Here is a 15,726-nt window from a genome sequence, read left to right as displayed (position 1 = left end):
CCCTCCATGTGTCTCTGTATGACAGCTGAGGCATGTGGAGGTACAGTATGGACCCCAGATTTTTAGGGTGGCATATAACATTTGGGAACTGTACTATACACACTATATAACACACTACATAGGCCTCCTAATTACAGATGGAGAAGCATTAATTGTGGCATCAGTGACGATGTTGTTGTACCATGCTACTGTCTGAAATCATACAAATGTTTGAATGTTTTTGCATGTTTATCCTACTAACCCGATGTCAATGTTACTCTGGTATCAATAACCAAGCACTGTCCTAAAATGCTACCTGCCGATGCATCATGACTTCTGAATGGGACTAATTGCTTTGCACTAACTAACACTGAATGCCCCACCCCTGGTCATTACACGGAGCCCTTTACTTGTGCCTGTTAATTGTCAGTTTTTATGGTCTTATCGAGCACACACGTCTATATATAACACTGATAACCCGGGGCAGACGGGCTCAGCTTGGTTTCCTGTCTTTGGCAGGGATCAAGGTTAGCTGGAGGCCCGAGGAGAATATACATTTACATGGAGAGAGATACAATGTAGGATGACTAAAGCCAAATATATAGATCGCCTTATATAACCTATACATAGGTACAGTCCCCGACCCAGAGTGCAGATCCACGTAGTTCACCACCGTGTCCGATCCTCTTTGCATTGTTAATATACCTAAAATTCAGGTTTAAGATGAGTTCCTCCCTCTAAATCCAGTAAGCAGAGATCTGTATGATGTATGAACACCGCCATGGAATGAATGGAGCTTTAATAATAATAATAATGATAATCTGGTCTGCTGTATGCAGATTCTTCACAATGGAGAGCTGCATAAAGGGGAAATCCAGTGAAAATGATCTACTGATCTGTCATAGATACATGTGAAATATGTGATCCCAGACCACTTAGGATGTCCAGAATAAAATGGCTCTGTGGTGTGGTGAACCCCCTTTTGGTACTGTACAGAGATGTCTGAATATTTCACACTATTTTTGAAGCACACTGCCATTGATTTTATATATATATATAGTTAGAATGTAGTAGTTAGTTAAATCTCTGAGCAGATCCAAAGGGGTTTGAGCGCGCCATACAGCCTTTCATTCTGGGGATCACAGGCTTCTCCAAAGTCATCTGCTAAAATGTATCAAGAACCTTCTCTGTAAGACTCTGTTTACATTTACAATATTTAGGTTCATCTCCAGTCCAGATAGTTTGTTACAATTAGGGAAGCTTCATCCGAAGTCGATTCGCATAAAACCTCGTTGTTATACTGTACGGAGCGAGCGCTCTGTACAGTATTAGGCTACTTTCACACTAGCGTTCGTCGGTCCACTCGTGAGCTCCGTTTGAAGGAGCTCACGAGCGGACCCGAACGCCTCCGTCCAGCCCTGATGCAGTCTGAATGGAGCGGATCCGCTCAGACTGCATCAGTCTGGCGGCGTTCAGCCTCCGCTCCGCTCGCCTCCGCACGGACAGGCGGACAGCTGAACGCTGCTTGCAGCGTTCGGGTGTCCGCCTGGCCGTGCGGAGGCGTGCGGATCCGTTCAGACTTACAATGTAAGTCAATGGGAACGGATCCGCTTGAAGATGTCACCATATGGCTCAATCTTCAAGCGGATCCGTCCCCCATTGACTTTACATTGAAAGTCTGAACGGATCCGCGCAGGCTACTTGCGCACTTGCGAATTTTTTTAAAGTTATTAATGCAGACGGATCCGTACTGAACGGAGCCTCCGTCTGCATTAATATGATCGGATCCGTTCAGAACGGATCCGATCAAGCGCAAGTGTGAAAGTAGCCTTAGAGTGTATTAGCTCCGATGAGCCAAAGTTATTACTTTGCGAAGTCTCGCGAAACTTTATGTAATAACTTTGTGAATTAGTTATTACTGTAAAAAAACCTTTGTACCAAACTCTGGTTCAGTTCCAAGTGGTACTTTGGAAGCGAACCAGAGTTCGGTATCAAGATTTTTTACAGTAATAATTAACTTACAAAGTTATTACACAAAGTCTCGTAATAACTTTGGCTCAACAGAACCAATACATTCCTGCTCCGTACAGTATTTCAAGGAAGTTTTATGCAAATCTACTTCGGATGAAGCATTCAAAGCCGATTTGCTCATCCCTAGTTACAATGTATCAGTGCAGTTAAAATGTATCAATCTTAAGTCCAGGCTGTTTACTTCACTGAGGATCGTCTAGACTGGATACATATCTCCGAAACACACTAGACTAGATGGTCAGCTTATGTTTCCAGTCAGCTTGACACATTGCACTGCCATGGTGATTGACCGGCTCATTCAAGCTTTAACTCTGACCATAGGGTTCACTATTCTTATCAAGAAAGTGATCGTATAGTGACACCACAGATGGGTCTGATACCTAAAATGTAACGCACCATAAAAACTGACAAAGATCTCTCAGCTAATCTATTAACTAACTTTGCTTTAAATGTTTTTTTCTTATTATTTTTGTTTCTTTTTCTTTTATCATTTATTTTCCCTACAAAGTGATTCAGTGATACTCAACCTTTATCAAAAATCTGGACGCTGACCCAGAAATCCTGCCCTGAGACTTTACTAGGCGGTGGATTAGAGACTGTAACAGCCCAGGCCATTGGTAACTTTGTAGCCAGGTTGTTGCCGTGACAACCATTGTAACATTTACTAGAACTTTTTTCTGACCTTACCCATGAGAAAGTCTCGAAAATGTTACAAACCCAACTGATGTTTTATTTAAATAACTCAACGAAACATAATCTTACAGAATATTTTAAGAAAATTGATTTTTGTACCGTGAACCTTAAAGGGTTGTTCACCTTTTGGGAGAATTTTGGGCAAACCCCCTTCCCTCTTGACCAGACCTGCACAGGGAAGCAGACTTACCTGCTGCTGGTGTCGGCTCCTTTGCTGTCCATCTGCCACTTCCTCACTCTGGTCTCCCGCTGTCATCACCCGCTTTGATGCCACTGCAGCCAATGACTGGCCGCAGCGGTGACCTGCCTCCTTTACGTCATGAGTGGTGACCAGCAGTGACCTGCCTTCCTTCCTTGCCCATCTTCCACTTCATCATTCTGGTCCCCAGTTGTCAATAACAGCTTTGATGCCGCTGCAGCCAGTAAGTGGCCGCAGCTGTGACCTGCCCACCTGGAGTCACGTAACGCAAGGGAGCTAGGTCACCACTGCAGCCAGTCATTGGCTGCAGCTGTGCCAAAGGGGATATTGACAACAGGGGACCTGAGCAAGGGAGCTGGGACCCAGTGGTGGAATCCAGTAAGTAGGCTTCCCTTTGCAGGTCTGGCCTGGAGGGGGCATCTCCCCAACTCCTTTAAACATCCCCATCCCCCCTATACATTTTAGTGGCATAAACTAAATTAAGATAGTGGTTGGATATCCTGCCCTCAAGAACTCTCAAAAGTGTCCCTGCCTGACCAAGAGTCTGCTGATCCTCATGAAGCTGTGAGGTTCAATCAGTAGACCCACAGTCGGGCCAGGACAGATGCTCCAAAGGACTGGTCCAGCACAGATGGCCCCACCATGGGTCTACTGACCCAGGCTGACAGCATCATGGATTTGGGTCAGTAGACCTGCGGTTGGGCCTGGACACTAGTGCATAACACGGGCGCATACATGTCCTTGTAATAACCTTCTGTGAAACTGGCCTAAGGGTGAATTCCCATGCGGCAGATTGGTTGCGAAAATGTCTGTGACTGAAAATCGGTCCCATACATTTCAATGGGGTTATTTTGGCGGCAAGCACATGGGTTTCTGCAAACCCTATTCATATGAAAGGGACAGTTCCAGACATTCCTGCAACTAATCTACTTTGTGTGAATTCATCCTTAGGCCTCATGCACATGACCGTGCCGTTTTTTTGCGGTCCGCAAAAAAACGGAAGCCGCCCGTGTGCCTTCTGCAATTTGCGGAACGGAACAGGCGGCCCATTGTAGAAATGCCTATTCTTGTCCGCAAAACGGACAAGAATAGGGCATGCTATTTTTTTTTGGCGGGGCCAAGGAGTGCTGTCCTCATCTTTTGCGGCCCCATTGAAGTGAATGGGTTCGCACCCGAGCCGCAAAAACAGTTGCTCGGATGTGGACCCGAACAACGGTCGTGTGCATGAGGCCTAAACATTATACAATCAGGCAGCAGTCATCTATGGGCATCTAAATTCTGGTCATTAAAGGGACGCCACCTTGACAATCCCAACTTGGCCTTGTTCTGAGCAGCCTACGGAGCAGCCTCTGGAGGTTGAGTATCACTGAATGAACCCTGCTTCTGCACCCACATTCACAATGCATAGGCTGTGGTTCCATGACTTAGCATTATTAAATTGCACTTATCAATCATTCTTGCCAGGAATGCCATCGCCTACTACCTTAAAGAAGTCAGAGAAGTCTGGTTTCAGCAGTCCTTCTCCTTCGCAGACCTCTTCCCTTGGAACGGCTTTTACACAGCATCATCGACCTGTCATTACAGGACCCAGAGGTGAGGACTAAACCGAGGAACGCTCCCCCCCCCCTCCCCCCATACACAAACCCTTATTCCGTCAGCACTGCGTTAAGCCCCGCCCTCTGTCATGTCTTCCAGATAGGTTCCCCTTTGACCTTTGTTAGACCTTTGTTGCTTACGTCTCGGTAAATACGAAATAATTGATGTTTGTCATTATTTTATATCACACGACATCTGGAAATGTGCGAGAGGCTTCATGTTCTTCTGCTTGTCTCATTATGCTAAAGTTTAATGAACCCTGGAGTCAGTAAAGTTCTTAAGATTTGTTACAAAATTGTATTTTATTTTAGTATTTGGTTGTTTATTGTTACAATGTATCTATTTAAAGATTAAGGGGGTCATGTATTATACTGAAATACGCCTAGATTAGACGTATTTCAAGTGCAGATGACGGCGCAACGGTTAGTTCCACCGCTATCTGCTACTTCGCTCCGCTCATGCCAGGTCTAAAATTGTGGGCGGGGCGTGGGCGGGGCATGTTTCAGGTGCTGAAAACGGTCTGAATGTAATCCAGCAAAGAAGCTGGCATACATTTAGATTGGTGCCGGCGCCTCTTCATAACTTCAGTGGATCCTCCGCCAGCTATGGGGCTTTATTAAGACCGGTCTTCATAAATGTGCCCCTATATCTCTCTTATTTTTTAGCATTTATTTCCCTTTTTACACCCTTTCTATGGCTTTGAGGATATACTCTATATACTATTGTCTACTGTTTGTACATGTAAAACGTTTGTTATATATTTAGGACAGGACTAGATGGGCAGGATGTTTTTTTTTGTTGTTTTTTTTTTTTTTTTTCATTTAGAATTTTTCCAAATTTCAAACCAACAGGATTTATTTTTGCATTTTTTTCCCATCAGTTGGTACAACCCAGTGGGGGTCACCTAAGGACAGATATTGCAGCAGAAATTTCTGCGACTAAAAAATCTGCCTCATCCACCTCCATGTGGCTTGCAGTGTGTGTGCTGCCCCATTCAAATGAATGGAACAAGTTTTCAGTCGCGGAATTTTCTGCCTAAGGGCTCGTTCACACGATCGCTGGTGTCCCGTTCCCGTATTGCGGACCGCATTTGTGGATCCGCAATACACGGGCACCGTTCTGTTGTCATTCCGCATCACGGATACGGACCCATTCATTTTAATGGGTCCGCAAAGCCTGAGATGCGGAACGGAACACTGCGGATTGCTTTCTGGGGTTCCGTTCCGTGTCTCCGCACCGCAAAAAGATAGAACATGCTCTATATTTTTGCGGAACGGAGGGATCGCGGACCCATTCAAGTGAATGGATCTGCGATCCCTATGCGCCTGCCCTACAGAAGGTGCTCGCGCATTGCGGACCGCAGCGGTCGTGTGAACGAGCCCTAACTTTGTTCATTCCCACCAACGAGCCCAGCGCGCTGGTTGTGTATGAGCCATAGTCTAAATCTAAAACGGCTCCAAGGTGTGTGGCTAGCCGAAGACTACGGCCCCGTGCACGTGGCGCTATATTACAGATCCGTATGTTGGGGATCATAGTAGGGCTCCCACAGAATTATACGGTCCATACATCCTCTGATTTTATATGGAGGTACTGTATTTTTATCAATTATATGAATCTTAAAGGACTGTGGCAACAATCATGGCATAGTAAATGGCGCCATACTGGGCCAGCGCATGCGCCATGTGCATAAGTACTAGGTTATATCACGTTCCATCTCCTCTACAAACATTGCTACAAGGGGGATATGCTGCCATTTCCCACACAGCATGGTCACGTGGCGGCTTTCCTGTACAGTCATTTTCCCATATGGAGGAGCCTGGACCCTTTTGCTCTTACGCACCCCCCCCCCCCCCCCCCCATCCCGATTTCCTGCACATTTCTCAATCTGCATGAGACTGATCCCCTGTGACGGAAACAGCAGAAAACTACAGAAAAAGTTTTCTGAAAACACGTTTTTATTAATATTCATTACGTCTGTGCAGAACATACAGTGCGGTCCTATTTTTAGTCGCCCCGTTCCTCTGTATATTTAAGAATCTATATGAGGAACTGTATGCAAATCTTAAGAAATTCACCGCAATTTTATATTATTTATTTATTTTTTTCGGTAATGCAAAACTTAGATACTGTACATAACAACAGAGTACAGGCAGCGAGACGGGAGAAGTGGCGGAATAACGCAAGAAAATGACTTAAAATCTACTGGGAGTTGTAGTTACTGGGCAGTGACTAAGAGGCGATGTCATCCCCAGTGCACACGTATCTGCACGTGATTTCTTGCACATATTCGTGTATACTTGCGCCATTGTGACCGGACAAACCACTTCGCCCCCCCCCCCCCTCTTCCTTAAAGCAAAATGAACACATTCTTCCCCTTTAAGGTGGCATATTTCTCCGCTGAGATCGCCGCGTTAACCTTGAGCAGAGATTCTGAGCAGATGTTTCGTTAGGCAGAGGAAATTAGCTCACTGTTTACACCTCCGACTCGAGCGAGTGATTAACCCGAAACGAGCCTGGAACACGAGCGGCAGGCAGGAAGCTCACGCTGGCGCCGCCGCCATATTCTGGTCTTCTTTAAATACGTAAATCCAGATCACTCATTTAATTCACGGAACTTGGTTCTTGGTTGATTCTTGTGAAAACCTGAGGGAGGGGGGGCGCTTTAATAAAACAGATATACGCTTTTTTGATAATTTTGGTAAGTCACTGTTCACATCGCAGCCTCCGAGGACCCTATTATAAGTCAGTGACGTTTTTCGGGGTTATACCCTATTAGGTGGTTCCTACCGTGTATGATATTTTCCTATCTGCAATTTAACATAGATGATGGATAATTTGCAGTTTATCACCTTTATCATTGTTTACTTCAATGTGTCCCTCTCAGTGCTTCTGGGGATGGGCTCTGGACGGAATCAGTCTCCTTCCCCCTCTGGCAGTTGTATAATCCCTTCTTACTTCCCCTCTGGAAGCTATGACCCTGCTAAGAGTCGGCTCCTTCCCTGAACTACAGGGCAGAAAGCTCTTTCTATTTCCAGTCCTGCAGTGAAAAGAGGATCACTATGCGGAGACCTGGCAGCGGGAAAAAGTGACTGAGCATGCATGTCCACCAGGTCACTGAGCATGTGCGACCACCGGTAGTCAACTCCGTAGGTGGACAGGCACATTGCTATACACAGTGCTGTCTACTGGATTGGCATGTAAGTTCTCGACCTATAAAGTGAATATAATATATACTGGTGGCAGTTCTCTAGTATATACGGAGCTGCACTTTAGTATTCAGTACCATTATGAAGGGACAGGAAGGGGTTAAGCCGCTTCATTGTGTCTCTCAGCTCCCCGTGGCCCAGTGGCGCCTCTCGCCTTATCTGCTGGGTAGCGCTATGATCTATATGACAGCTTCCTGATAAGTGTGTTTGTTCTCGAGGTTGCTTTCCTTTCTTGGTCATGGCTGAGTGTGGACGTTGTGAGTGGCAGGAGACAGATTGTCTTATTACAGGCTGCCACCCCGTCCTCCATGATTAGCAGGATGTATATAATGAATGTATATGTGTCTCATGGTGTATACAGACTGGGAGGACTGGGGAGAGATGTATATGTGTCTCATGGTGTATACAGACTGGGAGGACTGGGGAGAGATGTATATGGGTCTCATGGTGTATACAGACTGGAAGGACTGGGGAGAGATGTATATGTGTCTCATGGTGTAAACAGACTGGGAGGACTGGGGAGAGATGTATATGTGTCTCATGGTGTATACAGACTGGGAGGACTGGGGAGAGATGTATATGGGTCTCATGGTGTATACAGCTGGGAGGAATGGGGAGAGATGTATATGGGTCTCATGGTGTATACAGACTGGAAGGACTGGGGAGAGATGTATATGGGTCTCATGGTGTATACAGACTGGGAGGACTGGGGAGAGAGGTATATGTGTCTCATGGTGTAAACAGACTGGGAGGACTGGGGAGAGATGTATATATGTCTCATGGTGTATACAGACTGGAAGGACTGGGGAGAGATATATATGTGTCTCATGGTGTATACAGACTGGGAGGACTGGGGAGAGATGTATATGGGTCTCATGGTGTAAACAGACTGGAGGACTGGGGAGAGATGTATATGGGTCTCATGGTGTATACAGCTGGGAGGACTGGGGAGAGATGTATATGTGTCTCATGGTGTATACAGACTGGGAGGATTGGGGAGAGATGTATATGTGTCTCATGGTGTATACAGCTGGGAGGACTGGGGAGAGATGTATATGTGTCTCATGGTGTATACAGACTGGGAGGATTGGGGAGAGATGTATATGTGTCTCATGGTATATACAGAGTGGGAGGACTGGGGAGAGATGTGTATGTGTCTCATGGTGTATACAGACTGGGAGGACTGGGGAGAGATGTGTATGTGTCTCATGGTGTATACAGACTGGGAGGACTGGAGAGAGATGTATATGGGTCTCATGGTGTATACAGACTGGGAGGACTGGGGAGAGATGTATATGTGTCTCATGGTGTATACACCCGGGAGGACTGGGGAGAGATGTGTATGTGTCTCATGGTGTATACAGACTGGGAGGACTGGAGAGAGATGTATATGTTTCTCATGGTGTATACAGACTGGGGAGAGATGTGTATGTGTCTCATGGTGTATACAGACTGGGAGGACTGGGGAGAGATGTATATGTGTCTCATGGTGTATACAGACTGGGAGGACTGGGGAGAGATGTATATGTGTCTCATGGTGTATACATACTGGGAGGACTGGGGAGAGATGTATATGTGTCTCATGGTGTATACAGAATGGGAGGACTGGGGAGAGATGTATATGTGTCTCATGGTGTATACAGACTGGGAGGACTGGGGAGAGATGTATATGTGTCTCATGATGTATACAGACTGGGAGGACTGGGGAGAGATGTATATGTGTCTCATGGTGTATACAGACTGGGAGGACTGGGGAGAGATGTATATGTGTCTCATGGTGTATACAGACTGGGAGGACTGGGGAGAGATGTATATGTGTCTCATGGTGTATACAGACTAGGGAGAGATGTATATGGGTCTCATGGTGTATACAGCTGGGAGGACTGGGGAGAGATATATATGTGTCTCATGGTGTATACAGACTGGGAGGACTGGGGAGAGATGTATATGTGTCTCATGGTATATACAGACTGGGAGGACTGGGGAGAGATGTATATGTGTCTCATGGTGTATACAGAATGGGAGGACTGAAGAAAGATGGATATGTGTCTCATGGTGTATACAGACTGGGAGGACTGGGGAGAGATGTATATGTGTCTCATGGTGTATACAGACTGGGAGGACTGGGGAGAGATGTATATGTGTCTCATGGTGTATACAGAATGGGAGGACTGAAGAAAGATGGATATGTGTCTCATGGTGTATACAGACTGGGAGGACTGGAGAGAGATGTATATGGGTCTCATGGTGTATACAGACTGGGAGGACTGGGGAGAGATGTATATGTGTCTTATGGTATATACAGACTGGGAGGACTGGGGAGAGATGTATATGTGTCTCATGGTGTATACACCCAGGAGGACTGGGGAGAGATGCATATGTGTCTCATGGTGTATACAGACTGGGAGGACTGGGGAGAGATGTATATGTGTCTCATGGTGTAAACAGACTGGGAGGACTGGGGAGAGATGTATATGTGTCTCATGGTGTATACAGACTGGGAGGACTGGGGAGAGATGTATATGTGTCTCATGGTGTAAACAGACTGGGAGGACTGGGGAGAGATGCATATGTGTCTCATGGTGTAAACAGACTGGGAGGACTGGGGAGAGATGTATATGGGTCTCATGGTGTATACAGACTGGGAGGACTGGGGAGAGATGTATATGTGTCTCATGGTGTAAACAGACTGGGAGGACTGGGGAGAGATGTATATGTGTCTCATGGTGTATACAGACTGGGAGGACTGGGGAGAGATGTATATGGGTCTCATGGTGTATACACCCGGGAGGACTGGGGAGAGATGTATATGTGTCTCATGGTGTATACACCCGGGAGGACTGGGGAGAGATGTATATGTGTCTCATGGTGTATACAGACTGGGAGGACTGGGGAGAGATGTATATGTGTCTCATGGTGTATACAGACTGGGAGGACTGGGGAGAGATGTATATATATATATATATATATGTCATGGTGTATACACCCGGGAGGACTCTGTTCGATACATGAACACATTGTAAAACCAGGTTAATTGTACAGATGGATATAGACATATTGGCTCTGCAGCCTTCTGTCGGTGTGATACAGTCTGATGAGTCGGTGTATCTAAGCCCATCCTTATGATCAGAGAACTCGCTGCACTGCATTTCTCATGGTTGGTGTATGTAAACCTATTATGTATGATACAGTCGTGTGATGGGCTGAGATACATGGCTCAGTAGACACTATCAGTGATGCAGCCTGCTGTGCTAATGTATCTAAGCCTATTGTGTGTACCTGATTCTGTCCACTGATCTGCTGTATCTAAGCCTATCATGTGTGATACTGTCTGCAGTGCTGCGTTATCTGTGTGATACTATCTACTGAGCTTAGGTACCCAAGCCTATCATGTGTGATGCAGCCTGGTGGGTCATGTATCTAAGTCTATCATGTATCACACTTCCTGTGCAGCTGGTGTATCTGATCCTGTCATATGTTATACTGCCTCAGTGATCCCCTCCCCATGACTGCCTTCATGCCTTCAGTGCTGCCATTCATCCACCGTTCTTCCTCTCATACAGACCCATGATCTGCCGCCGCACCGCACCCCCGGCCGCAGCATCATGTCCTGTGTACAGTGCGCACACGTGGCCCCCGGAGGGTTTCTTGTGCATGTTTTGTGTCAGTAAACAGCTCGGATTATGAGCTAGTAAAACCGCCATCCCTTGTATATGTCTCCTGTCTGTCCTGTCAGCCAAGGAACACAGAGCCGTGCTGCCATAGGTGTTAGAGTCTGCCCGAAGCTGCAAACATCACGTCCACTTCTGAATGTGGAATCCATGAGGCTGGCTGCATTCATGGCACTCTGCTCAGTTATCACAAAAATATGTCATTGGCACCAATATTTCAATGTTTTTGTAGCATATAGATATACTCGCACATATATACAATCCTTACTGATCCTGTGTCATCTCCTATATTATACTCCAGAGCTGCACTTACTATTCTGCTGGTGCAGTCACTGTGTACATACATTACTTATCCTGTACTGATCCTGAGTTACATCCTGTATTATACTCCAGAGCTGCACTCACTATTCTGCTGGTGCAGTCACTGTGTACATACATTACATTACTTATCCTGTACTGATCCTGAGTTACATCCTGTATTATACTCCAGAGCTGCACTCACTATTCTGCTGGTGCAATCACTGTGTACATACATTACTTATCCTGTACTGATCCTGAGTTACATCCTGTATTTCTTTTATTAAAATTTTAAAACAAACAGATAAATAAATATATAAAACAGAGACCAAACCAACCATACAGGACATGATGCTCCTCAGCGCGGCGCAGACAGCACCGGTCCAGCCCACTCGCCACAGAACACCAGCTATGTACAATATTTACAATATCTATGTACATGTACTAACCTTCCTGATCCGGTTGCACCTACCTACACTTAACAAATACAGAAGTTAAACTTACAAAAAGCCCACCCACCACCACCCCAATGCAACACACAATTTTTTTTTTTTTTTTTATATTATATATATATATATATTTTTTTTTTTAATTTTTTTTTTGGTCCCTGAGCTGGTCCCGCATCCCATGCCCCCAGTACATGATAACAGACGTCCATGAACCAGCCCAGGATTTTCTTATATGTCCCAAAGTCCCCAATGTTCCATGGAACCCTCCCCCCATTTACCCACCACCCAACCTAACACTACACCCGACAACTCAACCTATACAAATATACAAATATATATATAGACATAAAGACATATAAACTACATTACATAGTACATTACATAGTAGACCTTACCCTCACCACCCACCGTGAGGCTTTTCAGCCACACACAACCCATTAAAGCCCAAGTTTGGCGCCTGCAAGCCCTATGTCCTCATACAGCCACCAAACAAAACAAAAATCTACAGTGTCAGCTTCAGCCCACCACCGGGAGGGGAGACAACAGGCTAGGGTACCCTAAAGGCAAAACCCCTCCAGAGGAGAGAGGCTCTACCCGCCCCCAACCTCTCGTACTCCAGAGAGCGCACCTTCACCAGGTCTCCGAGAATGTTCCTAACCACCTCATCCTCGGGGAGGATTTTGCGTTGCGTCGAAACTAAACACCGTGCATGCCACGTGTAGTACCTGACCACTGAGCTGACTAGGAATAAAGTGCAAAGGTCCCTACCACCCAGGTGTCTGAATGCTCCATAGGCCCATTCCGCATAGGAGAGAGTGACCAGCCTAGGCCAGCCAATGGAGGTCCCCACCCTGGTGTAAACCTCTGTGTTAAAGGGACAATGAAGCAGGAAGTGGTCCATGCTTTCCAGCACACCACCGCACTCCTCACGGGGACACCCCCTGTCCTCAGAGCTCCTACACTTCAGATTGTCCCTCACACACAGTTTCCCATGGAAGCAGCGCCAAGTCAAGTCAAAGAACTTCAAGGGGATCCTATTGGAATTTAAAAGCCGTAACCCAACCCTCAGATCCCGACCTGGGCAGTCCCTGAGGGCCAGAGGTTTCTGGAAATGGGTCAACAGAACCCTCTGGTCAAGGAGTCTCCTTGACTGAGTCCTGATTTCCCACATCCCCAGACCCCACCGACGTAATACCTTCAGAACCAGGGCAGCATAAGCCGGGAGATGCCCATGTGGTGTGCGGAGATCCTTCACTTGCCCCCCTGTCTCCCATTCCTGGAAGAAAGGCCGAAACCATCCCCGACAGGAGGCTACCCACAGAGGAGCCCTCTCTTGCCAGAGGTTCGAGAGATTAATCTTAATAAAGGTGTTCACCAGGAACACCACAGGGTTGACCATACCCAACCCTCCTAGTCTCCTCGTACGGTAAGTAACCTCCCTCTTGACAAGGTTCAGTCTGTTTCCCCATAACATCTGGAAGAACAGACTGTAGACCCGAGTCCAGAAAGGTTCCGGCAAGACGCACACACTGCCCAGATATAACAGCAAAGGGATCAGGTAGGTTTTGATAATGTTCACCCTTTCCCTGAGGGTTAAAGACCAACCCTTCCACTGGTCCACCTTCTGAGCGGCAATCTTAAGCCTGCTATCCCAATTTTGATGGGGGTAATCCCCCTGGCCAAATTCAATGCCGAGGACTTTTGTAGATTCCTGGGGCTCTGGAAGGGTGTCCGGGAGATCAAAACCAGGATCTCCACCTCCCAGCCAGAGACTCTCACACTTATCTCGGTTGATCTTGGACCCAGATGACTCTGAGTAGCGCTCTACCTCAGACAGTACCCACTCTGCCTCCCCTCTCGAAGACACAAAGATAGTTACGTCATCAGCATACGCCACCACCCTCAGTGTAGTCTCCGGAGCCGCCCGGTCCATCCCGATGCCCGCCAACGGCCCACGATCAACCCCTCTAAGGAAGGGATCGATCGCGAACACGTACAAAAGCGGGCTCAGAGGACAACCCTGGCGAACCCCAGATCCCACCCCAAAAGGACGCCCAATCCAACCATTCACAAGCGGGAAACTCTCTGCCCCTGCATACAAGGTCTTAAGCCAATCAACAAACCCCCCGGGCAGGCCATATCTCAGAAGGACAGACCAGAGGTACTCGTGGTTAACACGATCAAATGCTTTTGCCTGATCCAAGGACAGCATGTACCCCTTCCAGTGACCTGCCCTGCCCTGCTCCACGGCCTCCCGGACACTGAGCACAGCACTAAAAGTACTGTGGCCGGGAACAGAGCAATGCTGGGCCCCAGAAAGGAGCTGGGGTGCAAACTTCACCAGCCGATTAAATAGCACCTTTGCCAAAATCTTTCTGTCCACACCGAGGAGCGCTATGGGACGCCAATTCTCAATGTGGAAAGGATCTTTACCCTTTGACAGGATGATCAGGGCCGACCTCCTCATTGACTTTGGTAGAGTACCCGAGGAGAGACACTCATTTAATACCTCAGTCAAGAGGGGAACTAAGGTGTCCTTAAAGGTCTTGTAAAACTCAGATGTTAAGCCATCCGGACCAGGTGATTTTTTGGGAGCAAGCCCCTCAATCACCAGACTGACTTCCTCTTCACTGATCATTTCCGTCAAACCGTCGAGAGAGGGGTCTACCCCTGGTTCAGGGACAGTTTCAGTCAGGAAAGCCGATATCTTATCACGATCAAGATCCCTCCTTGCCATGAGATGTGAGTAAAAGGATCTGACAACCTCCAGGATCCCTGATCTGGACCTTCTCAGAGAACCCGTACTATCAATCAGTCCTGACACAATCTTACTACTCACTGACATCCTGCAGTTTTTGTAAGGGTCGGGCGAGCGGTATTTCCCGTAATCCCTCTCAAAAACCAAAGATGCGTGCCTATCGTACTGACACCTCCTAAGCAAAGACTTCACTCTGGAGATCTCCTCACGGCTACCCCCAGTCGAGACAAGACGTTCGAGTTTCCTCCTCAGGCCCTGATACAGGCGATACTTACTCAGACTCCTGAGGCTCGAGAGCTGGCGGAAGAATCTCCCCACCCTTTCCTTGAAGATCTCCCACCACTCAGACTTACTGCCGCAGAGATCCAGCAATGGTACCTGGCTCTGAACGAAATCCTCAAAGGACTGTCTTATCTCCGCTTCTTCCAAGAGAGACGAATTGAGCCTCCAGTAGCCCCTTCCCATTCGGGGGGTCTCTGCAACATTCAGAGAAAACAAAATCATACAGTGGTCGGAGAACTCCACCTCCACAGCGGACACGGCTGAAGAGACGGCTTCCTCCTTTAAATAAAACCTGTCTATTCTAGACCTACAACTAGCCCTATGATAGGTGAACCCCGGGTGGCCTGGGGTGTGCCGGATGTGGACATCCACCAGACGAGCCTCACTAGCTATTTTATTAAGCGCAACGCTGTCGTAAGTCAGCTTGTCCCTGGAACCTCCCCTATCCTGGGGCCTCGTGACAGTATTGAAGTCCCCTCCAAAGACCACCTGCCGACTTGTAAAAAGATAGGGCTTGATCCTCATGAAGAGACACTTACGGTCCCACTTGGACTGGGGACCATAG

The 15,726-nt window shown here is 47.1% G+C and overlaps 1 protein-coding gene across 18 annotated transcripts in view; it reads left to right on the top strand.

Annotated features, from left to right (window-relative positions):
* NFIA (nuclear factor I A) overlaps window positions 1–15,726 on the top strand; it is a 285,729-nt gene that overhangs the window by 210,398 nt on the left and 59,605 nt on the right. For 14 of the 18 annotated variants that reach the window (XR_006390905.1, XM_044302013.1, XM_044302011.1 and 11 more), the window contains exon 7: window positions 4,367–4,495. The exons of the other annotated variants lie outside the window; for them this stretch is intronic. Coding sequence is in view for 13 of the 14 variants with exons in the window: in XM_044302013.1 (XP_044157948.1) it covers window positions 4,367–4,495 (129 nt within the window). In the remaining variant the exon portion in view is untranslated. The remainder of the gene's footprint in view (window positions 1–4,366; window positions 4,496–15,726) is intronic. 18 annotated transcript variants of the gene reach the window in all.

This window comes from Bufo gargarizans, chromosome 7, assembly GCF_014858855.1.
Source record: "Bufo gargarizans isolate SCDJY-AF-19 chromosome 7, ASM1485885v1, whole genome shotgun sequence".
Taxonomy (NCBI): domain Eukaryota; kingdom Metazoa; phylum Chordata; class Amphibia; order Anura; family Bufonidae; genus Bufo; species Bufo gargarizans.
This window is presented reverse-complemented; position numbering and strand designations above follow the sequence as displayed.